We start from the raw sequence: 27,712 nt of genomic DNA, 5'->3' as shown, positions 1-27,712 counted from the left end.
TACCTAAACAAGCAAGGAGGGACTCTTTCGCCAGATCTGTCCAAGCTTGCCCAGAAAATTTGGATATGGGCACTCAGACGGAAGATCTTCCTGTCATCTCAACATGTTCCAGGGGATCTCAATTCTCTGGCGGATGCTTTGAGCAGAGATCCCTTCCCAGAGGAACACGAATGGTGTCTACACAGAGAAATCATAGAAGATATCTTCTCTCAGTGGGGTTTCCCCACCATAGACCTATTCGCCACAAGCGAAAACAGACAGTGCCCAGGATTTGCATCCAGGTTCCCCCAGCCAGACTCCCAGGGGAACGCCCTGTGGATGAACTGGTCAGGGATGTTTGCGTACGCTTTTCCACCAACACCTCTGATCAGGAAGGTGGTCAACAAGATGAACAGAGAATCAATGACGCTCGTCCTAGTTGCTCCCATGTGGGCGAACCGTGGTTCCCACACCTACGCAGACTAGCGGTGTGCGAACCCATCAAACTCCTGGGCTGGTACAACCTACTGTCCCAGCACCAAGGTCAAACAGTGCATCCTCAACCCAACTTAATGAACCTAGCAGCATGGCTCCTGAGGTCATAGAGTTCAGACATCTAAAATTACCACAGAGATGTATGGACATCCTAAAAGAATCTAGGAAGCCAAACACGAGGCACTGCTACTTTGACAAATGGAAACGATTCGTTATCTGGTGCCAGAATAAGCAAATCAACTCAGTTGATTGCACTCCTTCCACAGTTGTCACATACATGCTCCACCTGCTAGATGCAGGACTGGTATTTAACTCACTGAAGGTACACCTGGCAGCGCTGTCAGCATACACCACATCCCATAACAAGGTGTTGTGGTGGAAGATACCAGTGGTTAAAGCTTTCATGGAAGGAGTAAAGAGACTTCACCCTCCTATTTCAAACCCACCACCAGGATGGGACCTTAACGTGGTGCTATCTAAACTCATGGGCCCCCCATTCGAACCCATGCATAAAAGCAGTCTCAAACACCTAACTTATAAGACGGCCTTCTTAGTAGCAATGACAACTATAAGAAGGGTCAGTGAAATTCAGGCTCTGTCAGTGCAGGATCCATTCTTTACAGTTCATAAAGATAAACTGGTTTTACGTACACACCATAGGTTCTCACCTAAGTTTATTTCTAAATTCCACGTGAACCAGTCCATCGAGCTTCCGGCTTTCTTCCAAGACCCACAAAGCTCAGCTGAGGTGAAACTACACACCCTAGATGTGCATAGGGCTGTCCTCTACTATGTAAACAAGACCAGACCGCTAAGGAGAACAGATCAGCTGTTTGTCTCCGTAGCTACAGGCAGAGAGGGAGATCGCGTCTCTAAAGGTGCCATCGCTAAGTGGATTGTTAACTGTATCCAGCTGTGTTACTCCCTTTCTGAAAAAACTTTGCCTTTCACGGCAAGAGCCCACCCTACAAGAGGCATTGGGGCCACTCTGGCTTTCATTGCAAATGTACCCCATGACACCATTTGCAAAGCAGCTACTTGGAGCTGCTTTTACTCAGCACTACTGCATTGACGCCCATTCCAAGACAGATACTCACGTGGGACAAGCTGTTCTAAGACATTTATTTGCTCATGACCCTTCTCACATCCCAACTCCTTCTAACACTGCTCGCTAATCTATGCACAGCATGTGATCTAAGCAGATTCCACAAGCCTCAGAAGAGATACATTACTCACCGTAATCGTATTTCTGATGCTTGTATCTGCTTAGATTCACATGTGACCCACCCTTCCTCCCCTCTGAGAGAAGGTGCATGGATGCTTGTAGTCTTATCTATCTGCTTGGATTATCTGTACTCGCGCTACTCCTCATGCTACCTCATGTCAGAAAAAATACAATCTGATGGTCACAGACGCGTGAGGGGTCATGGGTACAGTGGACGTCACACTAGGGATAGTATTACTGGCACGCCTGTGTCGACGCCCATTTTCGAGTTTCGAAAAACAAACTGTAATACTCTGCAACTTCCACTAGATGTCGGCCTATGCACAGCATGTGAATCTGAGCAGAAATACGATTACGGTGAGTAATGTATCATATATATATATTCAGAAAAACCAGTAGCCTGATCCGTGATGGGACCAGGAAAAAGTTAACGGTATGCACTCCCAAGAACAGCAGAGAAAGCCAGGATGACTCTCTACAAAGTGGCAGGAACACCAAAGTAAGCCCAGACTGACAATCCTTTATTATTCATAGGTCAGCATGGCAAGGAAAAAGACAAAAACGATGCATTTCGCTCACGTTGGAAGTGCAAACATGGTGAAGGTGACTTTAAAAGGCTCATTAGTCTCTATCCTCTTGACTCCAGATAGTGTCTGTTAGAAGCTCAGTGCTTCTTTAGTTCCACAATGGCAGACATCTTAACACATGCAAAAAACAGCATTATTACTGAAGGCTATTGAAAAAGAATTCCAATCACACTGCTTTACATTTAAACAGTTTGCATTTTTACAAGCGATATGGAAAATTTGTATTGCAGATTCATTACGAAAATGTTAATGCTTAGTGCAAAACATTTCCCAATATCAGTAGCCACTGTATATTTAGCGTGCTTTAGCTGTACGTGCATGCCATAGATATCATATTTCCCTAATTTTAGCCAATTATATATGCACAAGGGAACGCTGTATTCTACTATCCCTAGTTACTACTGTCACAAGTGAAAAAATACCCACTGTGCAGGAGGGAACGCTGTGCTGCCCATAGTTACTGCTGGCACAAGTGTATAATACCCGTCGGGGTGACCTATGGTTATGTACCTATAGCAAAATTGCTGGCCTTGTTTATTCGAAGGTGTCCAAGGACTGAGGCAAGCATCAATGTATAAAGTGTATAGTGCTGGTACAGAACTGTACTGTAAACAATTTGACTGGTGCAAATATGCAAAGCAGAATCTAACTCGGATATATCACTCCCAGTTAAGTATTTACAAATCATTGAAGTGCTTAGTGCCTGTAAACATCTGTTGTAAAAATTGACTTGTGCAAAACAGCAAAACATTGGTAACTGTATTCATTAGATGCTAATACAGGAGCCAGCACTTTAGAGACTAAGATGTCAAGTAATGTGATCTTACTTTCGTCTCTAGTCTACTAGGATCTCACATGCCTATATAATCCCCGAACTACGGCGCCTCGTGCCCAGTCCTTGAAAATGTATGCATGTGGCAGCTGGTTAAAATGGACAGCACTAATACACAGCGTTGATATCTGATTTGTACATAAAGGGTCTGCCAATGTGGTGGAATCTAGAAGAATAATAATAAAAATTGAGAGTAACTGATGTAAGTATCCCAATGTGTTAATGGTCTTAATGCACTTCCAAAGGAACACAATTAGAAAATAAAATCAGACAAAAAGCAATATGTCAAAATTCTAAAAAGCTATACATGATAGTATCCTCTAATAGGACAGGGGTGTGACGTAAATGTCAATGTAAAATAATCACTATAAACCAACCTAAAGTGTAAATCTTAAAGGTATCCCCTGTTCATAAAAAATGCAAGCTCAAGCAAACCCGAAGGCCAAAGAAAACTAACCCAGGGCAGTAAGAGACTTAGCCATGGAAGGGCAAAATGGAGAGAAGAAAGTGATAAAGAAACCTGACAATGCAACAGTAAAATAACAAAACAAAAGCTTCGAGCAGAGTTAATATATACAGCCCAACATTAGGCACTACTCTAAACTAAGTAGGCTAGATATAACCATAACATGTTGTGAAAAGGCATGGCAAAAGGCATCAGAAAAATGTGCATCTCATAGAGGTGAAGTACGTCTATATTACTGAAATGATCATGTTAATAAATGAGTTTATCATCAAAATTAAGTCCCTAAAAAGGTATAGAGTCCTTCATCTAAATTATGACCTCTTGGTTTCTTCGTTTCTAAGTCAAGGATGTAGTTAGTTTCCAATTGTCTAAGTGCCAATTCTCTATTCCCACCCCCCATTGGGTGTTTGGCTATGGTGTGAATGCCAAAAAATGTGAAGCCACCCAGGTTTCCATTATGTACTACTTTTTTTTTTTCAAAACAACATTTTATTGATTTTTACAAAATAATATATTCATTATAATAATGCGGTAATTGAGTTAATTCATGATTGAGTGACTCTCAGAATGTTTGCATTATGTACTACTTTAAAATGCACAGCCATGTGGTATGTTGGATCCACGTTCTTTATAGCCCGGATGTGCTGGAGCATGCGCAGCTTAAGTCTTCCTATGGCGCTACCAACATACCACTTGCCACAGGGACTAAAGAGCACGTAGACCACATACTCTGTGTCGAAAGTGATTTGGGATCTTATGGAAATGCTCCTTGCCAAAATAGGGCGTTCATAATTGGAGACATCTTTGGCATACTGGCAGGCCTTGCATTTCCTGCACTTGTAAAAGCCTGCAGTAGGTGTTTGGAGCCAAGTTAGGCAAGTGGATGGAGTAGATGAGCTCATAAAGCTGGAGACTAGATTGTCTTTAAGGGAGATAGAACGTTGAAATGTAATTTCTCCAGCATGGGGTCTGGCATGGACTCACATGCTCATGAATATTCCCTGTCGTCAGGCTGGGAATCCTCGGTAAAGAAAAAATCAGTATCAGTTTCGTTTCTGATCCGTCTTTCTTAGTAGTAACCAATCACTGGTCTCTGGGTCATACCGCCCCCAGCCAATGACTGCCCTCTCCCTAAGCCCCGCCCTCTGCAGCCATCCTCAGATTTTTACCGCACGCTCAAGTGTTGGGAGTCCTCGTGCTATAGCTCTCGAGCTTTTACTGCGTTTTGCGCTTTTTCAAAGAGATTTATCTCATTTTTCGGTTTAATCGAGCCTCAAGTTCCACTGTTTCTACTTCCGATCAACGGGGACCCGTTTTGGATTTATCTACACCCCTCAAGGGTGAAGTTTTCGTCGAGCGCTTCTTGGAGGATTCCAGAAGTTTCTGAGGCCTACCTCGTGGACGAGAAGAACATGGCCCAGGATAAGGGAAGCTCGACTCACGGCAAACTGTTCAGGATCTGCCCTGGATGCAACCTACAAAATGTGTTCAAGGAGGACGAGCATTCAAAATGCCTTTATTGCCTCCACGAGGACAAAACGCACGTGGAGAAGGACTGTGTGTTTTGCATGAACATGTCGGATCGGACTATGAGGAATCGTCGGACCCGCGCCTCCAACTGGCTGGTGGCAAGAGCCCAGCAGGTCAGAAGAAGAAGTCCAAGCAGTCCAATAAGTCCTGTGAGGGTGCCCCGACGATGGGGGCCCAACAGAAGGCAAAGCACTGCGAGTCCGCGGGCACCAGGAGCGCCGAACGGTCGGGCTCCTTGGCTGCCAGGCAGGGCGCACCTTCAGCGACGCCATCAACCGCGAGCCAATGCTCTAGCTCGGGGAAGAGAAAATCCGAGAACCCGGCTAAGCTTCTGGAGAAGCCCGGATGATCTCGAAGGAACTGGCCAAGGGGGAGCGAGGCGGTGACCCTCCCCCTAAGGTGAAGGCCTCAAGCGCGCCTGTATGCGTTCCCGCCGTTGCCACTCAGGCTCATCAACCAACTCAAGAGGTCCTGGTGCAGGATGATCCTCGTCGCACCGAGGTGGCCGAGACAGATATGGTTCCCGGACCTTCTGGACTTGTCAGCGTCCCCACCAGTCAAACTGTCGACGGACGCAGATCTTCTCTCCATTCTTCATCACGACCCGGAGTCACTGAACCTGCAGGCCTGTCGCCTGGAGCACTAGAGTTTGGAGGGTACGATATCCCGGCTGACTGCAGAGAGGTTCTTGCAAAGGCCAGGGCGTCCTCAACTCTCAAGCGCTACGGACACAAGTGGAAGAGGTTCTCTGTCTGATGCCGTGCACAGAAGATTAACCCTCTACGGATTACAGCCCCACAAGTGCTACCGTACTTAATGTCGCTGGCCAAAGCTGGACTAGCTCACGCTTCCATCAAGATACATCTGGCAGCGATTTCCCGATACACCAGAACTGCAGGACGGTCGTCCCTGTGGTCTAATCGCCTGGTGAAGGAGTTTATGAAAGGACTGTTCCGATCGTTCCCGCCGGTGAAGGCTCCAGCCCCGGCGTGGGAACTCAACATGGTGCTGACAAGGCTCATGGGCCCGCCATTCGAGCCCTTGCATTCAGCTCCGTTGAAGTTTCTGTCGTGGAAGACAGCGTTCCTTGTGACCATCACCTCTGCACGACGCGTGGGAGAGATTCAGGCCCTTTCTTGCAAGCCTCCATACTTGACTTTCCACAAGATGAGGGGGTGGTGCTGAGGACGCACCTCTCCTTCATACCCAAGGTGCCGATAGGACATAGATAGGGTCATGTCAAGGATGTCTTCTTTGGCTGATTTTTACGATATAAAAATCCAGAACATTTCCTTTCCTATGATCCACAAGGGGCGACACCCTCAGGCTCTAATGATCCTATCCCCCCGAGTAAGAAGCCCAGGTTTGAAACACCGATGAGGTCTACAGACCCCTTCGAGGTACAACCATACTCAAGACCATACTCACTGTATCAAGGAGAGGCTTCCTTTGGTGAGGGCCAAGAATTTGGCATGGTAGAAGAGCAAACCGGGACGAGTTACTATGGGGATGATGAGGACCAAGAAGAGGAAGAGGAAGAGGAAGACCCTGAAACCTACAGAGTAGATTCCCCGGTAGAAAACAAAGCCCCAGTTACCGACTCCCCTGTCGATAACCAACCCCTCCTAAACGAGGTTCTCGCACGTGCAGCGGAACATTTACATATTGACACCCACGGTGTCCAGGAGGAGAGGGACTTCGCAGAGGAGTTAGTGGGAGAAAGGAGGCCTGTTGCCCAGACCATCCCTATCCTTAAGTCCATACAGCGAAGAATAGACCCGTCCCTGGTGAACCCGAACCTCACCAGAGCAGTCAATCCCAGGGTTGAAAATTTTTTCAGGGCAGCCCAGTCTGACCCTCTCCATATAAGAGGACGTCTGAAGCCAGACTCCCTAGTTGTCACTAACACTCGTAAGAGGGCTGGAACACCCTTGTCATCGTCCGAAGCTCCTCCCGACAAGGAGAGCAAAAAACTATATGGTTTCGGCAGGAAAGTAGCCTCAACGTCCACCTATCAAGCAAGGATTGCAAACTCCACCACCCTGTTGGTCAGCTACAATTGCCATCAGTGGGAAGAGGTCGCGGCACTCGTAGCCTCTGCTCCTGAACCTTTAAAGGGCCAGTTATCTTGGATCTCCGCTGAGGGTAGAGCAGTGTCTGGTTGCATTTTGAAAGCAACCTTTGACGCCGCGGACAACGCAGGCAGATTGATAGCAGAAGGCACTGTTATCAAGAGACATGCGTGGTTACGGCAGTCTGGTTTTAAGGCAGAAACCCAGGCATCATTGTTGGACAAACCGGTGGAAGCCGATCTGTTGTTTGGTAAGGCGGTCGAAGACGCACTGAAGAATGCCAAGGACGAGACACTCAAGTCCCTTGGCCAGTTAACCAATAAACCCCCTAACCAGAGAGGGAATAGTAATTTTCGTCGCCCACGCGGCCAAAATTCCCAGAGAGGATCTACCTATTCCCAAGGGCAGGGTACACAGTGGAACAACAGCCAACAGTCTACCCAGGGTTACGGCAGGGGAAATAGGAGAGGTCGTGGTAAAGGCAGAGGCAGCCCCAGCAAGGGAGGCGGCACGCCTCCACCAAAGCAGTGACGCTCAGTTCAGGGTCCCTTCTCACGCAACCCCAGTAGGGGGACGCATTTCCAACTTCACCCAGGCTTGGGAAGGGATCACATCAGACAGATGGGTGCTGTCAACAGTATCCACAGGGTACTGTATAGAACTACTGCAGCGTCCCCGGAACCATCCTCCTCGACAAAGAGTACACTCCTTAGAACATCAGAAGATTCTCCTCGAGGAGATCGCCATTCTGCTAGAAAAGGACGCGATAGAACTTGTCCCGGGACACCAGGTAAACAAGGGTATTTATTCAACTTACTTCCTTGTGCCAAAGAAAGATTTGACAATGCGCCCAGTATTGGACTTACGGCCTGCCAACAAGTATGTCAAGCCCCAAAAGTTTCGTATGACTACGCTACAAGAGGTAATCCCCCTCCTAAAAAAGGGGATTACATGGCAACCTTGGATATGAAAGATGCTTATTTTCATATTTCCATGTTCCCAGCGCACAGAAGGTACTTGTGCTTCAAGGTGGACAGTCGACACTACCAATTCAAGGTACTGCCCTTCGGGATAGCTTCAGCACCAAGGGTATTCACCAAGGTACTGGCGGTGGCGGCTGCACACCTATGCAGGGAGGCAATCCCGGTGTACCCTTATCTGGACGACTGGCTCATAACGGGGGAAACCCCAGTAATTTGCAGGACTAACATTCAAAGGACTATTGACCTCCTCCATGAGTTAGGCTTCTCAATCAACGAGAAAAAGTCAAGCCTGGTGCCAAGCACCTCCAAACAGTTCCTAGGAGCAATCCTAGATACTCAAGAGGGGTTGACCTTTCCTTCAGAGGAAAGAATTCGGAATATACTACTGCAAATTCCGCATTATCAGTCCGGTCACCAAATAACGGTACGCAAAGCAATGCGTTTACTGGGCATGATGGCGTCATGTATTTACCTGGTCCCCCACGCGCGCCTGCGCATGCGTCCCATGCAGGAATGGTTGGCGAAACAGTGGTCTCGGGCAAGTGGTCAGCGGGACGATCTAGTGTTCGTTTCGCCAACACTAGTACAAAGCCTTCACTGGTGGACAAGAGAGAATCTCGCACAGGGAAAACCCTTTTACGATCCCGAAGTACAGGCAGTAGTCACTACCGATGCATGTCTGACTGGGTGGGGAGCTCACCATCTTCACCACACAGCTCAGGGTCTCTGGTCTCCCTCAGTGGCCAAGAACCACATCAACCTGCTAGAGCTTCTGGCAGTATTCAGAGCGCTTCAAGCCCCACCTACTAAACCTGTCGGTGCAAATCCGGACGGACAGCACAACAGCCATGTTCTACCTGAACAAGCAAGGAGGGACTCGTTCGCCAAATCTGTCCAAGCTTGCCCAGAAAATCTGGATATGGGCACTCAAACGGAACATCTTCCTGTCATCACAACATGTTCCAGGGGAGCTCAATTCCCTAGCGGATGCTCTGAGCAGAGACTCCCTCCAAGAGGAACACAAATGGGTTCTACACAGAGAGGTCGTAGAAGATATCTTCTCTCAGTGGGGTTTCCCCACTATAGACTTATTCGCCACAAGCGAAAACAGACAATACCCAGGATTTGCATCCAGGTTCCCCCAACCAGACTCCCAGGGGAACATCCTGTGGATGAATTGGTCAGGGATGTTTGCGTACGCTTTTCCACCAACTCCTCATCAGGAAAGTGGTGAACAAGATGAACAAAGAGTCGATGACGCTCGTCCTAGTTGCTCCCATGTGGGCAAGACAACCGTGGTCCCGACACCTACGCAGGATGGCGGTGTGCGAGCCCATCAAACCTCCAGCCTGGTACAACCTACTGTCCCAGCACCAAGGTCAAACAGTGCACCAGCAACCCAACTCAATGAACCTAGCAGCATGGCTCCTGAGGTCATAGAGTTTGGACATCTCAATTTGCCACAGAGGTGTATGGACATCCTAAAGGAATCTAGGAAACCAAACACAAGGCACTGTTACTTTGACAAACGGAAGAGGTTCGTTATCTGGTGCCAGAGTAGACAAATCAACCGTGTTGATTGCACTCCTTCCACTATTGTTACATACATGCTCCACCTGCTAGATGCAGGATTGGTTTTTAACTCACTGAAAGTACACCTGGCAGGCCTGTCGGCAAACACCACTTCCCATAGCAAGGTCTCATGGTGGAAAGTACCAGTAGTTAAAGCCTTCATGGAAGGAGTAAAGAGACTTCACCCTCCTATTTCAAACCCACCACCAGGGTGGGACCTTAATGTGGTGCTAGCCAAGCTCATGGGACCCCCTTTCGAGCCCATGCATAAAAGCAGTCTCAAACACCTGACTTATAAAACGGCCTTCTTAGTAGCTATTACTTCTATAAGAAGGGTCAGTGAAATTCAGGCTCTGTCAGTGGAGGATCCCTTCTTTACTGTCCATAAAGACAAACTGGTTTTACGCACACACCCTAGGTTCTCACCTAAGTTTATATCAAAATTCCATGTAAACCAGTCCATCGAGCTTCCGGTTTTCTTCCCAGACCCTCAAAGCTCGGCTGAGGTGAAACTACACACCCTAGATGTGCGTAGGGCGGTCCTCTACTATGTAAATAAAACCAGACCGCTAAGAAAAACAGATCAACTGTTTGTCTCCATAGCTACAGTCAGAGAGGGGGATCGCGTCTCTAAAGGTGCCATCTCGAAGTGGATTATTAACTGTATCCAGCTGTGTTACTCACTCTCTGAAAGAACTCTGCCTTTCATGCCAAGAGCCCACTCTACTAGAGGCATTGGGGCCACTCTGGCTTTCATTGCAAGTGTACCCCTTGACACCATTTGCAAAGCAGCTACTTGGAGCTCTATTCACACTTTTACTCAGCATTACTGCATTGACACCCATCCCAAGGCAGATACACAAGTGGGACAAGCGGTTCTAAGACACTTATTTGCTCATGACCCTTCTCACATCCCACCTCCTTCTTCAGGTACTGCTCGCTAATCTATGCACAGCATGTGATCTAAGCAGATTCCACAAGCCTCAGAAGGGATACATTACTCACCGTAATCGTATTTCTGATGCTTGTGTCTGCTTAGATTCACATGCAACCCACCCTTCCTCCCCTCTGAGAGAAGGCGCATGGTTGCTTGTAGTCTTACCTTTCTATCTATCTGCTTGGATAATCTGTACTCGCTCTACTCCTCATGCTACCTCATGTCAGAATAAATGCAATCTGAGGATCCTAGACGCGTGAGGGATCTTGGGTGCAGTGGACGTCACACTAGGGATAGTATTACTGGCACGCCCTGTGTCGACGCCCATTTTCGAGTTTCGAAAAACAAACTGTAATACTCTGCAGCTTCCACTAGATGTCGGCCTATGCACAGCATGTGAATCTAAGCAGATACAAGCATCAGAAATACGATTACGGTGAGTAATGTATCCTAGATATATATATATATATATTCACTGAAAAAAAGTTGTTAAAGGGATGTAATGGTTCAGTTGGACTAATAAAAACCTAGGAAATTCAATTAAACGTTAAAAGGACGTTATGGTTACAAGCAAAATCGAAAAACCCCTGAAATGTGCTAGTTATGGTAAGCTAAGCAACCATAACTCGCGCCACCACGTGCACGGCTAAGAATAACACCCAGGACATCAAAGATGGCATCACAAATATCATTGATGACATCACTGATGACATCACATGTCTAGCCCCTTCTTTTTTGTTCACTGCCATATCTAGGCCATTTGGGTTTATTTGCTGACAGTCAGAAAGTTAACTTTCTAAAGGTATTACATTTATAGATATTGCTATTCTCACATATTCTTACACTAATTTCCTTAGAATTTAATCGCATCCTATGATGTACATATATAGGGATAGGAGCAGGCCTGAACACAGCAATCAATGTTGTGCGTGAATACAATCATGTAGATTATACACAATTGCTAATGGTACTGCCTCTTGTTTGCTTACTTTACTCTCCATATATAAGCCCCATATTAGTATGCATTGTAATCTATTTATGTTTTGTGTGCATTAGTAGAAATATGCAGTAAGTGATGCATTATTAGCTAATGTTTCACAGTTCGGAAAATGAAGTCTGATACAGAAGCATTCACCGTTTTATTATGTATTATTTGGAAAATTACAAATATAGCACCTCTGTGTTGTATGCTGCAGCCAATACCTACATTTCTGTATGAGTAGGTTCCTGTACTAGAAAGAACACTGCAATTTAATGTTCTTTAGAACGCTACATTGTGTGATGAAGTATGTAATTTATTGCACATCTCCCGATAATCCCTGATACTTTTTTGCCAACATTACATTCACAACCCGTTGTATGAAAAGTAAATGCACATGTGATGTCATCAGTGATGTCATCAATGATATTTGTGATGTCATCTTTGATGTCCTGGGTGTTAGTCTTAGCAGTGCACGGTGGTGGCGCAAGATATGGTTGCTTAGCTTACCATCACTGGCGTATCAGGGATTTTTCGATTTTACTTGTAATCATAACAAACTTTTAACAACATTTTTTTACTGAATTTCATACGTTTTTATTAGTCCAATTTAACCATAACATCCTTCTAACGTTTTTTCAGTGAATTTCATGGGTTGGGATGCTGTTTTCCTACAACTTACTAATATCATACTTACCAAATATAACAATATTTATGTCCAATTTACAAAGTGTCACGTTAAAACTCTGCCATTTCCCACCTTCTAGAATCATTGTTAACACTTCTGTACACTTTCTGCAACTATTTCATTTTCATCTGACTTCATTGCGGACCTTCCGGACAGTGCCACATGACCATACACTGGCGTGCGGCATTATGACGCGTCCGAGAACCCGTCTGCACTTCACAATAAGATCCGTCCTTCGCGGACAGTTCGGAACTGCATTTTCTACTGATCTAGGAACTTTCGACTTCAAAATTTCCCTTGCACACCTCCGACACCTTTTCGTACTCATTATCCATTACCAATCTAGTACACAGTACATACTTGGAAGAATTTTATCAAAACTGCTATTTATCTTAAAAATGGCATCATTTATTGCCATCCCTCATCCCCAAAAGCCACCACCACCACCAGCTGGAGGACCTTCACAACAAAAAAAAGCACAGCACTTTCAAAGACAATGAAGAGGACCAAGAAGATGAGGTAGAGGAAGCGCCTACTTCTAGCACCAAGATCGAATCATGGGTGTACCAGTTCTTTGCTACTGTTGGGAGTGTACCAAAGGCTAAAGCTACCAAAGTGAAATACACTGAGTGCAATTTTGTTCTCAGTCGCAGACTACCTGGACAGTATTCCTACGGGACCACCTCCATGCACCGCCAAACCAAATCCAATGACCGTAATGCTCTCAGAAAGGTTATTCCTTTCTCAGCAAGTAGTAAGCTGTCTTCCTCCACCTCATCTTCCTCAACAAATACTGTAACCACACAGTCCGATGTCTGCGTGCATTATAAATAAATAAGGAGGGCGACGGACCATCATCGTCCATTGCAGCCCCTGAAATGGGGGATAAAGGCATTTCGCACCCCTGGTCCCCAAAGCGGGAACCCAGGGTGCTAAAACATAGATTTTTCTTCCTATAGCGGGACGTCTGCAGCGTCCCGCTGTAAGAAGGAAGGATTATTCTTCCTACAGCGGGCTGCGTCGTCCGGCTGTAGGAAGGAAAATCCTTTTCCAAGACAGCCAACATGGAAAGGGAAGGCAGGGCTCCATACACAGCCCCTCTTCCCTTGCCATGGCAGCCCATAAAACCCTATGAACATATTACCACAAGCACTTTTTTTCCCTTTCAAACCTATCCTACCTTCGAATATCTTTACCACATAGCCGGTCCCAGGTAGACATAGCCACTTTAACACCATTTTCCGTCCCTAGCGGTCATGGCCAGTAGCCAGATTGTCTGGGTCATGGCATAAGGTTATTGCACGGACAATCTGGCTACTGCCCACGGCCATAGGCTATACCTCAGTCACCAAAGGTATATGACTATTTTTTGTACCTACATTATTAAAACACGGGCACATTTGCAAAACCATGCTTTAATGTCCTTGCCAATGCTCCTTACGAGTTTGCTTGAAATCCGCCCATGTTTTATTTTTTAAAAAGTGTCAAAATATATGTACATACAATAGTCAAATAACTTAGCCCACACTCGACAAAATCCATTCAGTCTTTACACAAACATTGAAGGTTTGGTCTATAATCTTTCTCAAAACTTTTGTCCACATTCGTCAAATAGCAACAAAGTTATAAGCCATCAAAAATGTTGAGACCCGTCCCCCCCCCCCCCCCTCTAATTTCGTCGCCTCTTGAGTAAATCCCACCAAACTTTAGAAAACCATTTATACATAGATCCAATATCGTTTTGCCATATGTTGTGCAGATTCGTCAAATGACACCACATTTATATGCCTTTACAATATTTTGGGACCTTCCCCCCCCCCCTCTAATTTTGCCCCCTCTTGACAGAATCCCAAAACAAAAAAATTTGCAAAACCATTCAGGATTAGTTCTAGAATAAAATTGCAAAATTACATGCAGTTTCATTGAGTGGCGCAAAAGTTATAAGCCATCCAAAAACTGCTTTTTCCCAACCCTGTAATGCAGAAATAGGTACAGATGTCCTAGGACATCTGAAGTGTCCACGAACACCACAGGCCTGTCCCAGGACATCCAGAGTGTTAGCGGACCTTCGGGGGGGGGGGGGGGGGGTGAAACAACCCGTTTTTTGGCTTCTTATGGCCATATTCAATCGAATCCTCATCCCCCCACCTCCCCAGAGATTGTTTGTCGAGTTTGACAATTGAAATGCTGCTTTTAAAAAAAAGAATAAGGTTTTCACCGCGCTGTTCGCGGACCCCAAAAAAGTCTGCAAATCCAAGATGGCAGGCATTTCAAGAAAACAGACGCATTTCTCGTTTTCTCACCATCCAATAAGCGGACGCGTCCCGGTGTTCGCGGACTACGCAAAAGTCAGTGAATTTTTCTGGCCAATCGGAGGCCAGGCCGCGGACAGCGCAGCCAATCAGAGGCCAGTCCACGGACCGAACAGGGAAGTGAGTCCGTAGAGCGGACATAAATATCACTAATTCTTTTGCTTTACATTTTGGTCATTTAAAAAGAAACTACTGGACGGATTTACACCAAATAAAAAAAGCACGCTTTTGGGACCAAGCTGTCGCTCCGGCTGCAAATTTGGTGTAAATCCATCCAGCGGTTTGGGCTGTAGGCGTGAGCAAAGTTTTTTCCCATTATGTCTATGGGAAAAAAATAAATTTTGGGACCCCCCCTATAACTTTTCCCCCCCTGGACCAAACCTCACCAAACATTCAGAGTGGGCCATATTCTGTTTTTGCAAAGTTTGGTGAGGATTCGTCCAGGGGGAGCAAAGTTATAAGCCACCCAAAAAATGCTCTTCCTATGGAAACAGCAACTTAACCATAACTATATGGCCACTCCTGTGGCCATGTAATTTAAATATATATTTAATAAAAAAGAGGAGAGGGGCGCACTCCAGTTCCCTGCACAGTTAACCTACTCAGCCACTGGTGTTCTCCTACCGGTTTATGTGCTCTTCACATCATCAGGGAGGCAGTCTTAGCTTGCAGCTCAAAGCAAGTGCAGGTGTTAACAATCAATGATGATTCTGCTGCAAGGACTTCTGGTAGCTGTAGTCATCAGGTTTGCAAGGAACAAGCTCACACCCAATCCCACAGTGGGGAAAGGGGGGTGGGGGGGGGAGTAGCCCACAGTGAGGCACTCCAAAGCAGGGCATGTGTCACCCCGGTGCATCCCCTTTTAGATTTTGAAGATTCCACCCTTCAGAATTCAAGGAAATATGACGGAAAAGAGGAGAGGGATGCACTCCAGTTCCCTGCACAGTTAACCTACTAAGCCACTGGTGTTTTCCTCCTACCGGTTTCTGTGCTCTTCACATCATCAGGGGGGGCAGTCTTAGCTTGCAGCTCACAGAAAGTGCAGGTGTTAACAAGCAATGATGATTCTGCTGCAAGGACTTCTATATATATATATATATCATTTTTTATAAGTGCGACAAGTTTTTTGTAAACTAAAACACACCGTATTAATAAAAAAATAAAAAAAAGTCCCAGCCTCCCAGCGAGGCTTGGGCTTTTACTCCAGGATTTTCTCCATTCGGAAAAAGAACCAGGCGGGCTTGAGAGTTGTGCTGGACCTTTCCACCCTCCACCTCTGCTTACCCCTGCAAAAATTCAAGATGGTTACGCCAGCTTTTATAGCGGAGACATTGTGCAAGGGAGACTGGATGTGCTCCCTGGATCTGAAGGACGTGCACCTACACGTCCCGATTTGGCAGCCCCATCGTTATTTCCTTCGGTTCAGGATCATGGGCTACCATTTTCAACACAAGGTCCTCCCTTTTTGTCCTCAACTCAGCCCCCAGGGTCTTTACCAGGCTCATGAACACAGTGGCTGCCCTCCTCAGAGCACAGGGCCTCCACATCTACCCATAGCTCAACGACTGGCTCGTCAGGGCCACGTCTCCGGAAGTGGTTCACCACTCTTCCCATGCCCTGATGAACACAGGGCTTCTCCCTCAAGCTCAGGAAGTCGCAGCTGCCGCCCACGCAGACTCTCAATTCTTGGGCCTCATCTGGGTCACGTGCTCCGATAAGGTATTTCCATCGGAGGACAAGATCTCAGCCCATCAAGAGGGCCACCACCCACTTCCTCAGCAGAGATGTGACCTCGGCGTGGTGGTACCAGCATCTCCTGGGTCTCTTGGCGGCGGTCCTATTAGCCGTCCCTCACACGAGGATGAGGAGGATCCAGCTGCACTTCGCAGCTTCATGGAACCAGGAGCGGGGCTCTCAATCCGAGATGATCACATTCCTCCATCTCTCCACCCGGACCTAACCTGGTGGTCCAGGGACTGCAACCTACAGACGGGCAAACCCTTTTGGCCGCCTCCCCTGCAGGCCACCATCACCAGACTCCTCGCTTGAGGGCTGGGGAGCCACCCTGGACTAACTCTCAGTCCACGACACCTGGTCTCGACAAGAGCAGGAATACCACATCAGTTGGTTAAGCTGAACGCCATCTGGCTAGCACTCAGAGCATTCCTACCACTTCTCAGGGGCAAGGTTGTCCTCATCCAGACAGACAACTGGACCAGCATGTACTACGTCAACAAGCAGGGAGGCACCAGATCCCTTCCTCTGTGCAGACTGCCAATCGGCATGTGGCTGTGGGCCCTGGAAAACGGCATCTACCTTGCAGCAGTCCACCTCCCAGAGGAAGCCAACCTGGAGGCGGACAGGCTCAGTAGGTTGGGAGTGGAAAATTACAAGTGGCAGCTAACCGACCTCGTTATTCAGGAGATCTTCAATAAGTGGGGTCATCCCCAGGTGGATCCTTTTGCCACCTGGCACAAGAAGAAGTGCTCTCAGTTCGCCTCCTGGCAGGGCTCCCTGGGCGATGCATTTTGGCTTCAGTGGAATGGCATGACGGCTTACGCCTTCCAGCCCACTCCACTGATTCACAGAGTGATTTGCAAGATCAAGGAGTCTCGTCAGCTCAACATCATTCTGATAGCTCCATAGTGGCCGGCCAGGCAATGGTTTTCAGAGCTGCTCAGCCTCTCGGAGATGCCTCCGATTCATCTCCCGACGGGCCCAGCACATCTTCTGGCGCAGCAGGGGGGCAGGGTCATCCACCCTGCTCCTCAGAAACTAGCCCTCACAGCGTGGTGCCTGAGCAGGTAAGGCTGAAGCACCTCATCCTCTCCCAGGCTAATCTGGAAATCATACAAGGCACAAGGAGCAAGGCTACCAGGGCCCAGTATAAAATTAAATTGACCAGGTTCTGCCACTGGGCAGACTCCAAGGAAATCGACCCACTGGCATGTACTTTCAACAATGTTCTCTCCTTCTCGGCGCACCTCGCCCACTCTGGTGCGCAGGTGGACACCTGCCGTTCATACCTCGGAGCCATCGGGGATTACAGGAACTCGGAGGAGGGAATCTTCTCCTCCTCCAATCCTATCGTCAAACATTTCACAGGGCTCGCAAAGGCTTTACCCGCCCATCAAGAGGCTGCACCCTGTGTGGGACCTTTAATATAGGCTTGGGCACACTCGCGCACAAACCGTTTGAGGCAATGGCGTACGCGGACATCAGGCTGGTCACCATCAAGACAGCCTTGCTAGTCGGCCTCGGCTCGTAGAGTCCGTGAAATCCAGGCGCTGGTCGCCTCGGAACCATATACTACCTTTCACAGGGACAAACTAGTCCTGCAGACACACCCAGCATTTCTGCCCACGGTGCCGTCTGCTTTCCACTTGAACGAGGAAATAGTCCTTCCTACGTTCTTTGCAGATCCTAAGGAGGAAGCATAGAGAGTGCTGCACTGCCTGTATGTCGGAGGTGCCCTCAAATTCTACTTCGACAGGACCACAGGCTTCTGCAAATCGGACGCTGTGTTCGTAATTTATGGAGGCTCAAGACCAGGCTATCAGGCCTCCAAGGCCTCCATATCCTGCTGGATGGTCTTGGCCATCAAAGAAGCGTACGAGGGCCAACACAGGCCGCTCCCGGCTGACATGCATGCCCACGAAATCAGGGCCAAGGCAACGGCCATCGCATGTCCCTTGGCAAGTCATAAGCAGGGCGACCACTTGGGCCACTCCCTCGGCTTTCTGCAAGCATTACTGTTTGGATGCCGGCTCTAGATCTGATGCGGCTTTCGGACAGGTGATTGTCGGGAACCTTCTTGCTTACGGAGAGTCTCCTCTCCACCCTGGGGCACATTCAGTTGTAATCGGCCATGCAGTATGGAGGAAAGGGGACTGGACATGAGAGTAATTATATACTACTCACTGTAGTGACTAACACACTCTTAATCCTAAGTCCCCTTTCCTCCATATGTCTACCATCCTCCCCCCTAATAACACTGGTGTAATTAGGCAATGTTAATCTATTGTGGACGTGTCTATGGGGACTGAGGTATGGCGCCGGAGGGTGGATTCAGGCCAGCGCATGCTCCCAGGGCCGCACGCCAACAAGACTCTAAATTTAAAGGGGAAGGTTTTTTTCTGGTGAAAAAGGTTCTGTCTCCCGGACGCCCAGGCAGTATGGAGGAAAGGGGACTAAGGACTAAGAGTACGTTAGTCACTATGGTGAGTAATTTATAATATTTTTAATATGGTCACTTTACAATTGTGTACATATACTCTGTAAATATTATCACGTCAATGGATACTTGAAACACCCCGTCACGTTTCATCACCCTCGCACATAATTCTTACCACAAAACTCATTTGGAATTACAACCTCGCACTGTCTCACAGCCTTAATAAAGACCTTTTAGATCGAAACATGTGTTGGCTGTGCTTATGGAAAAACAAGCATCCCCACACTTATGAAATAAAAAACCACTGCACAACTGATATCAGTGGTACATCTTATAATTCTAATGCGCCATTCACACAAGCCAAATGAGTCTCCCCTCTACCAATCCAGCGCCAAGACCGACCGTGTTCCCTCAAACCCTGTATCTCAAATGCCCTTTTTATTTCCTGCAGTCTCTGAGCCACCTCCCTTTATTCTGGTTTCACATTCATGTCTTCTCAGCTAAGCAGGGAGACCCTTCCCAGCCAAGGTGGCAACGTCTTCCTGACTGATTGTGCCAAGTACAGTTAAATGCTTTGGACTTTTTTGTAAAGTTGCACTTGAGCATTGCTCAACCACAGCGTTTTAGTTCTGAGTGACATGTCCATCATGTTTCTGGTGTTTGAACTTTTGTCTAGGTTGCACTTGTATCTGTAAATGTTAGAGTGACTGCTCGCTTACAGACCACCATTGTTTCTACCAGTCCATTATTCTATGGCAGTCATACGCTTTTCTTTCTTACCTTTACCGCTGCTGCGTTTCCTGTGACTGTTTTCTTCCATAGATACTTCAAGATTTCATCCTTCATGTTTGGAGAGTGGGTGGAGACTGAGCATGGCTTCCTTAGCCAGCTGTCCAGGGACATGTAGCAATGTTGCTCCTATTGTGAACACTATTCCTCTTGTGGTCTCTCAAGGCAGTAGCTTGAGGGAGGCTCACAGCACATGCTAGTCGCCACCGTCAATTAGGGTATATTTTTTTTTATTTCTCTTATAAGGGCACTGAAAGTGTTAGAGATTCGTAGTACTTTGCAGAAGCATAGTTTTATATGCGTATACAAGTGACCTAAGCTTTACAAAATGTCACTGTGCCGTGTTTATTTGCTTCCATTTCCATGCTTTACGTTGAAGTTGAATATAGTAGGTTGAGGGGTTCATTGAAACAGTACATTTTCAGTTGTGTTGACAGTTATTTTATCAAAATCTTTTTCCCCCTGCTTACTAGATTTCAGAAGGACCCGAGTTGGTCAGAAACTGGAGACAGATATTTACTTAAACTGTTTAGGGACCATCTTTTCCATCAAGTAACAGAAGCGGGGACTCCATGGATTGACCTCAGTCACATTGTCTCTTGTCTTAACAAGGTAACTTGTATTTATTTAATTTCTTTCAGTATATTTGATTACATGCCCAATCCCTATTCAGCATCAGGGGACTGTAAAAAAAATGCAAGACAAAGTAAGGCATGGCCTTGTATTATGCAGTATTGTTGACTCTGTTGCTCAATGCAATGTAATAACCTGACTTTAAGAAGATTGATTCCATGAAACATCATAGGTGAGCGAACTGTTGCATAATGAAACTTGTAGTTGACGAAAAACGCATCAAAGTTTATTTTGATATGCAAAACATGCAGATACATAAAATAATTGTATACAATATTGTAAAGGAGCAGAATATAAGACACACGAAACAAACACAACAGATAATCATGTAGTAAGTTATAATGGTATTGCCCCAGAGCAACAGAAAGAAATGCCTAATGTGCGTTTTCTGCGCATTCGGCATAGTACAAAAATGCAAAGACGATAATACGGAACTAAGTGGGCGGGGGTGTCCCCTGCTCCCCTAGTCAGGCATTATGGGTTGTGGGGGTGTTCCCCGTATACATTGAATGGAATGCAGGGGACACATGAAGAGATTGCAAAAAGCTTGAGTTTCGAAATTCAACCAAGTTGGCTTTGCAATTTCGAAACTCGAGCTTTTCGGAAATCTTTTAACGTAGATCCGGTTATAATAATGTATTCATGTATAACACCTATAGAAAGGTGTTAAAACGATCACAATAAAAGTAGGAACAAAAGTCAGACCAGTCGCAGTTCGCTTCCTCTCGAACTCACTGGGCTTCCGTGAAATACACCACAAAGCCCATGCCAATGGCACAGTCTGGGATAAGTTGTAAATTAATGGCTCCCTACATTGCATAAAACCCCTTTGCTTTAAAAGCAATAGGATAGTACACATAATACAATTATAACAAAATATTTAAAAATGATTTGCGGTCTTTTCCAATCGTGTACAAAAGATGGACCGTATAGCTGAAGTGCCACCAATCAATAAAAAGTTGACTCTAAATCTAGTCTGCAATTTCTTCTAAGTATATTTCGAGATACAGAACAGGTAGAGTTAACTGGTAAGTTAACAAATTGGAATTTCGCATCAGTTGTTTGTCCTCTTTCCTTTCTAACCTTTTCCTCAAGCTGAGCTCTCACTATGCTCGTACGTACGTACGTACGTACGTGCGTGCTGCGGTGATCGACTTGGGGAGAAGTAGAAAGGTGTGACAACTCGATATCGGACTGTCTTTTTGATGGATCAAAAGAGGGGGGTGGTAGCTGGATATTGCTCAAGATGCACTACAGCCAAGATCTATCAACTATGTGTAAGACATGTCAAGTCCATGAATGCCATGAAGATTTTTTTTAAACAAAATATTTGCCTACTGGGAGATGCAACTTGTTAACTTAATCCAATGTTCTGAGTCCCTATCGTACGCCACTATGATTTTAATCCAAGTTGGTATAATTCTAAACCAAATCCAGTCGCCTCTGTTGAAGAGAAGTTTCCCAAACATTTTTGAGGAGGCGTATAGTAGGCCAATGGGCCAATAAAACTTTGATTCAATTTAATTTAGTCTTATTAAGTGGTATAATTAGGCCCTCGTTTCTCACAGATTTAATCGTGCCAAATTGACAAATAGCTTTCAAAAATCCTAGAGAAACTTGAAGCTTAAAAATCTGTAGAAAATGTAAACAAATCAACTGCAACAGAGTTGGGACCAGCACTTTTATAAGAGTTTTCAGTATTAAAAATTGCAGTTACCTCAGTTACAGAAAATGTCAAAGCTGTTTCATCATCACATCATCGGGATATTTCTTTTAACATCGTTTGCCACTGCCTCACCTATTTTTTTAAAGTTTTCACCAGAATCTGTGCCTTATTGTGGATATACATTTTGCACTGATGAAATGCCACTTATGTGCTTCAGTATTTCAAGAAAACCTTTCAAACCATATTACGATGTCAATTTGATTCTGGCAACCAAAGCTTGACTTGGTTCATAACCACCTAAGAGCTTTGTCTTTTTTTGGACTCCTTGATATAATGCAGTTGAAAATATTTTAGAATAATGAAGATTCAGTCGGAACTATTCCTAGAAATATCACCCAATGGCGGGTGAAACAAGTTCTACAAATATCCACAAGAGATTTAACTGTAGAAACAAAACTATTCCTGTAGCCATATAAAAGGACCAGGAACTGTGTACGGTTTTGTGATTTAACTAAAGAGGAGACCTACATTCTTTTTTTTTCCATAACATTTTATTAGATTTTACGATTATACACAACATCAACAACATTGCAATATTCAATGATAATACAGTATAGTAACACAGTTTATGGCGTAAGCTAGGCTTGTTTCAATGGCTGGGGCGCTGTCCCGATTTATCCGTGTCCATGCCTTTTCACAATATCGAGGGAGGCCCCATATGCCCTGGGTTCGCCCCTCCTACTTCTTTGGCTTAATAGTTTGCGCTGCCTTGGAGCCATCTAGTAAGTGGAGGTCTTCTGGTGAGAGCTGGAAACTTAACTGCATAGTCCATAAATGGGGCCCATATGTCTAGAGCTTTGTTCAGGAAGCCCAACCGGATTGCTGTGATGTTTCCACGACGGCTATGTCCCAGCATTTGGACCACCATAGTGCTACTGAGGGGCCATCTGAGTTTTTCCACAACCTCGCCATCACAATTTTTGCTGCTAGGAGGAGGTGCGTGCACAAGCGAGGGATAGGGCCCGAGATCAGCAGCGTCCCAGGGGATGGATAACCCAGAATTTCCTTCATATAGTTTATCTCTTTCCAGTATGCCTCTGCTTTCGGGCAGGCCCAGACGATGTGGAATAGGGTTCCTCGGGTGTGGCAACCACGCCAGCAGTTTTCTGGGATATCCGGGTTGGCCTTGTTTAGTTGAGCTGGAGTGACGTAATAACTGTAGCCCCCTTCCCTGTTCCTGATGCACTGTGTGCTTTTATGTATTCTCGTCCAGATGTTCTCCCAATCCTCCACATCTATTTCCCGGCCCAGGTCTTTCTCCCATTCAAGCATATATCTTTCTTTTTTAGAGGGGTCTGATCTGTCCAAGAGCCGATAGAGCGCTGAGTTTCTACCTCTCGCAGCTGGGGATGTTAGAGTTCCAACGCCGTCAGCTCTTTAGTACTTTTTTCCCCTGACTCCTCTGTGGGACAACCAGTGATGAATTTGGGCATAGTGAAATCTTTCCTGTAAACCCACTCTGAATTTTGCCTTCCATCTCTCGAACGATATGGGGAGCCCCTCCTCCAGGAAGTCCCTTGTTTTTAACAATCCCCCCCTCTCTCCAAGGTTCAAAGCCAAGCGCAGGATTGCCTGGTGAGAATTCGGGGTTGTTCCAGATGGAGGTGAGAGGACCCAGTGTACCCCGGACACACCATTTCCGGGCAGCGACTTTCCAACTGCGGACGGTTGTGTTTGTTGCGGACAGAGGGCCGCTGTTCATTTGGGAGGTTTGGTAGATTCGCTGGGGAGACCGGGCACCAGGCTGGTCCTCCAGCTGGATCCACATTGGCTGATTTTCTGTTTGAACCCAGGAGTATGCATGAGTCAGCTGCTCCGCAAGGGCGTATCTAGCCACATAGTGCTCCCAACCCCCCCTGCGCTTTCATCATGATCTTCCTTCCAATACGAGGCTTTCCTCCTCTTCCCCCCAGCCCCAAAACAAATTCCTGTATTTTCTTTTGCAGGGAGACCAAAAGGGAACCCGGGATCTGAACCGGTAGTGCTGCACAGTAGTACAGCCACCTGGGGATTATATTCATTTTTATGGCTGTGTTCTGCCCAAACCAGGAGATTTCCTGGGCCTTCCATTGCTTTAGGTCACTGTAAAATGTATTAATCAGCTGCGGGAAGTTGCCGGAGTACAAGCGTGATGGGTCGTTAGTAATTTGTACCCCAAAGGTAATCAGTCGCTCCTTTCGCCCATGGGATTGGCATTAGGGGGATAAGGCTGGTTCTTTCTTGCTTGGGGACATTAACTGCGAATGCTGAGGATTTATCTAGATTAACCCTGAAACCACTCCAAACTCTCCAATTTCCTCCCAGAGGGGCCCCAGGGACGGCGCCAGGTCTTTCGCTGTTACTAGGACATCATCCGCATATAGAGCGATTTTATATTCGTGGTCTCCCACGGTGATCCCCTTTATCCTCGTGTTCTGTCTAATTCTCACTGCGAAGGGCTCCATGGATAGAGCAAAAATCAGGGGCGAAAGTGGGCATCCCTGCCTGGTGCCCCTAGTTGTGCGTATTGCCTCGAGTCTGGTGCCGGTGACCCGTAATTGTGTGGTGGGTGTCTGATAGTTGGCCATTACCCATGTTATAAAGTTGGGACCAAAGCCGTAGTACTCTTACCCTCCGGATATATCCCCAGTCGGTAGAGTCACCCACAGCCTGCATGCAAGCATCTTTGCCAACATTTTTCCGTCATTATTAGGTAGTGTGATTGGCCGGTAAGACGCAGCCAGCTCGGGGGTCTTTCCCGGCTTTATGAAGCAGCACTGTGAGTGACTCCGCCATTGATTTAGTGACTGATTTGGATGCAAGGAAGGAGTTAAACAGGGCTGCCATATGCAGTGCTAGTGTGTTCGCATATTTTTTACAGAAGTTTGTGGATAATCCGTCTGGGCCTGGCACGGTATTCTTGAGGGATTTAATGGCCTCGATAGTTTCTTCAGTTGTTATAGCGGATTCCAGGGATACCAGTTGGACACTGTTTTGAGACCGGATGTTTCGCAGGTACTCTGATAGGCCGGCCAACGGTGTGGGTTGCCCTGTCATTATACCTTTGTGATATTGCACCAGCTCCCTAATTTTATCTGCCTCCGAGTAGTAGGCCTTGCCGTCAGCTCCCACCAGTTTGAGGATATTATTCCTACTATGAAACTTTTTTAGTTTTTGTGCTAGCATCCGGTTCGCCTTATTCCCTTTACTATAGTAGAACTGTTTCGTGAAGGCTAGTGATTTGGCAGTCCTGTCAGCCCAGTGCATTGTTAGTGCTATTTTGGCTTTCCTCAGGGCCCTCTGTTTTCCTGGAGCTTCGGGATTTCAGCTCCGCTTCCCAGTGGTTTACCTTTTCCTCAAGCTTGGCTGCAGCATTGTTCGAGACTCGCCTCTGCTCTGCCCCTGAGCTGATTAGGGACCCCCTAAACACTGCTTTCATAGCATCCCATACAATGTTGATGGGGGAGTCATTCTCCCTAAAGTAGTTGGTTAGTGTTTCGCCAATTTCCCTTCTGATGCACTCGTCTAATAGTAGGGAGTCGTTCAGTTTCCAATGTCTCTGAGTGGGGTGCTTTTGGCCAGATATGCTGAGATTTGCGGTTACTGGGGCGTGATCGGAGATCATACATGTGTGAATCTCTATTTTGTTTAAAAATGGGTATAGGACCCCCGAGATTAGTAAAAGGTCTATACTTAAGTACCCTCTATGTGCACAGGAGTAGTGGGTGTAGTCTCTGGATGCTCCATTGAATAACCTCCAAGCATCGACAAATTCGGTTTCCCTGAACAGCTTTGTCAGGGATAGTGCATGTGCGAAGTCTGCATTTGTGGGAGGCAGAGTTTTGTCCATTTGGGGGTTTGGCGTCGTATTGAAGTCCCCGCCCATAATCAGGTGCCCTTCCTGAAAGGCTAAGATGGTCGGAATTCATTCTGAGATGAACTTGCCTTGAGCCGTGTTGGGTCTGTAAGTTGTAATAACAGTGATAGGCAGTTCCTCAAATAGCCCTTTTAGTAGGAGGAAGCGACCTCCCAGATCTCTTCTCACCATGATCTTTGATAGGGGGACCCTGTCACTCAGCAGAATTGCCACCCCTTTTGTTCTCTCCAGACGTGGCGAAGTAAGCTTTTTTATATCTGGCCCGGTGTTCATCTGCCTGTAGTAAGTGGGTTTCCTGAAGGAGAAGGATGTCTCCTGCTAATTGCCCCAGCCTGTGTTCCACTAATCTGCGCTTCCTTGGGGAATTCAAGCCCTGGTCATTACATGTGAGGATTACCACTTCGTTCCGGTCAGCCATCCCCTCGATCTCCGCCATTGGCGATAATGGGCTCTTTGTCCATTTGGATGCGGGACGAAACCGCTGTGTTGACCTAGTGTAGTCGATGTTGATGTATCGTGTTGTGAAGTTGGCTGAGGAGACGGACCATGTGTGTCCTGACACTGTGATTTGGCCTTGTCCCTCCTTATCCCTCTCCCATCCTCCATCCGCCACCCCCTCTTGGCTTAGTAGTTAGAACCTCATCCTACTACCAATGGGTAACTGGTGGCGCGTGTGCACCGGAAAGTGGCCAACTGGGCCACCGAAAACCAAGTAAAACTGAACTCGAATATAGCACCCGAATATAGAACCCGCACTGTAACTCTGTGGGCCTGTTCCTTTTGTGAGGAATTCAGATTGTCTTCAGCTGGTGACTCTGGGAGGACCATTGCTCCCTCCCCTGCGACCCCTTTATCAGAATTTTTGAGTATCGTGGAGCCCTCTGGACTTGCTTGGCAATAGATATCGCTGCTGTTCATCCTGGGTTGGACTCTTTCCTGGGAGGGCTTCGAAGCCTGCGCCTTCTACTGACTTTTGTCCAGGTTGATTCCGATTGTTTTCTGGGGGCTGCCCGGCCTGCTCCTTCCGATTCCTTCTCTCCACCGCCGAAGCTCATAAATGTATCCGCCTCCTTTGGTGGTTGAATCTGTTTCTGAGCCCCCCTCCCAGGTGAATCTCATAGAGGTTGTGAAACCCCAGTGGTATGGGATCTTCCTTTCGCGCAGCCATTCCGTGAGTGCCCTCATAGCTTTCCATTTTTGAAGAGTGGAGTTTGCTAATTCCTGATAGAGGGAAATTGTGGATCCTTGGAAGGTGATTTGGTGCATTGTTCTTGCCTCTTGCATGATCTCTTCCTCTACTTGAAAGAAATGTACTCTCACAAGGACATCTGGGGCTACCACTCTCTTATCGAGGGAGTTAATCGATTTCGTGACCTCTGCTTTTTTGAATTTCCTTCGTTAGTGCGGATAACAGATCTTGGAGGTCGGCTTTAGTGACCATCTGTGCTGCCTTATGGGCTGCTGAACTATGGGTAGAGCTGGTTGCTGAGTCCTCTGGTGGGTCCCCCTCTTGGACCTTTCCGTGGAGGTGCTGTACATCAGTTGTGCGGGATAGGATGCAAGATGCCTCTGGCGCCACTCCTCGCGTGGGTTGTGCTAGTGTCTTTGATGGCGCCCCGCCTTCCGAACCTTGGCTCCCTCCACAGGATAGTGTTTGATCAGCCCAGTGGAGGAGTCTGAGGGAACGTGATTTGGTGCTCGCAGCTGATTTAGCCTTGGGGTTGGAGGGTGCAGCTGCTGGTTCTTCGCACTTTCACCGCTAGGTGGGGAAGGCTCCATGAGCGAGATAAAGTCCGCTGTAGAACAGACCGACGATCGGGGTCCTCCACGGGTCTGTGGGTCTGAGTTCCCAGCCCGCCGCTATATCATGGGTCCCC

The 27,712-nt window shown here is 46.8% G+C and overlaps 1 protein-coding gene across 2 annotated transcripts in view; it reads left to right on the top strand.

The window, feature by feature from the left end:
• PAN3 (poly(A) specific ribonuclease subunit PAN3) overlaps nt 1-27,712 on the top strand; it is a 2,094,753-nt gene that overhangs the window by 1,986,791 nt on the left and 80,250 nt on the right. For both annotated transcript variants that reach the window (XM_069640299.1, XM_069640298.1), the window contains one exon: nt 20,094-20,232. In XM_069640299.1, coding sequence (XP_069496400.1) covers nt 20,094-20,232 — 139 coding nt within the window. The remainder of the gene's footprint in view (nt 1-20,093; nt 20,233-27,712) is intronic.

This window comes from Ambystoma mexicanum, chromosome 7q (genome assembly GCF_040938575.1).
Source record: "Ambystoma mexicanum isolate Mex_15411 chromosome 7q, UKY_AmexF1_1, whole genome shotgun sequence".
NCBI lineage: Eukaryota > Metazoa > Chordata > Amphibia > Caudata > Ambystomatidae > Ambystoma > Ambystoma mexicanum.
This window is presented reverse-complemented; position numbering and strand designations above follow the sequence as displayed.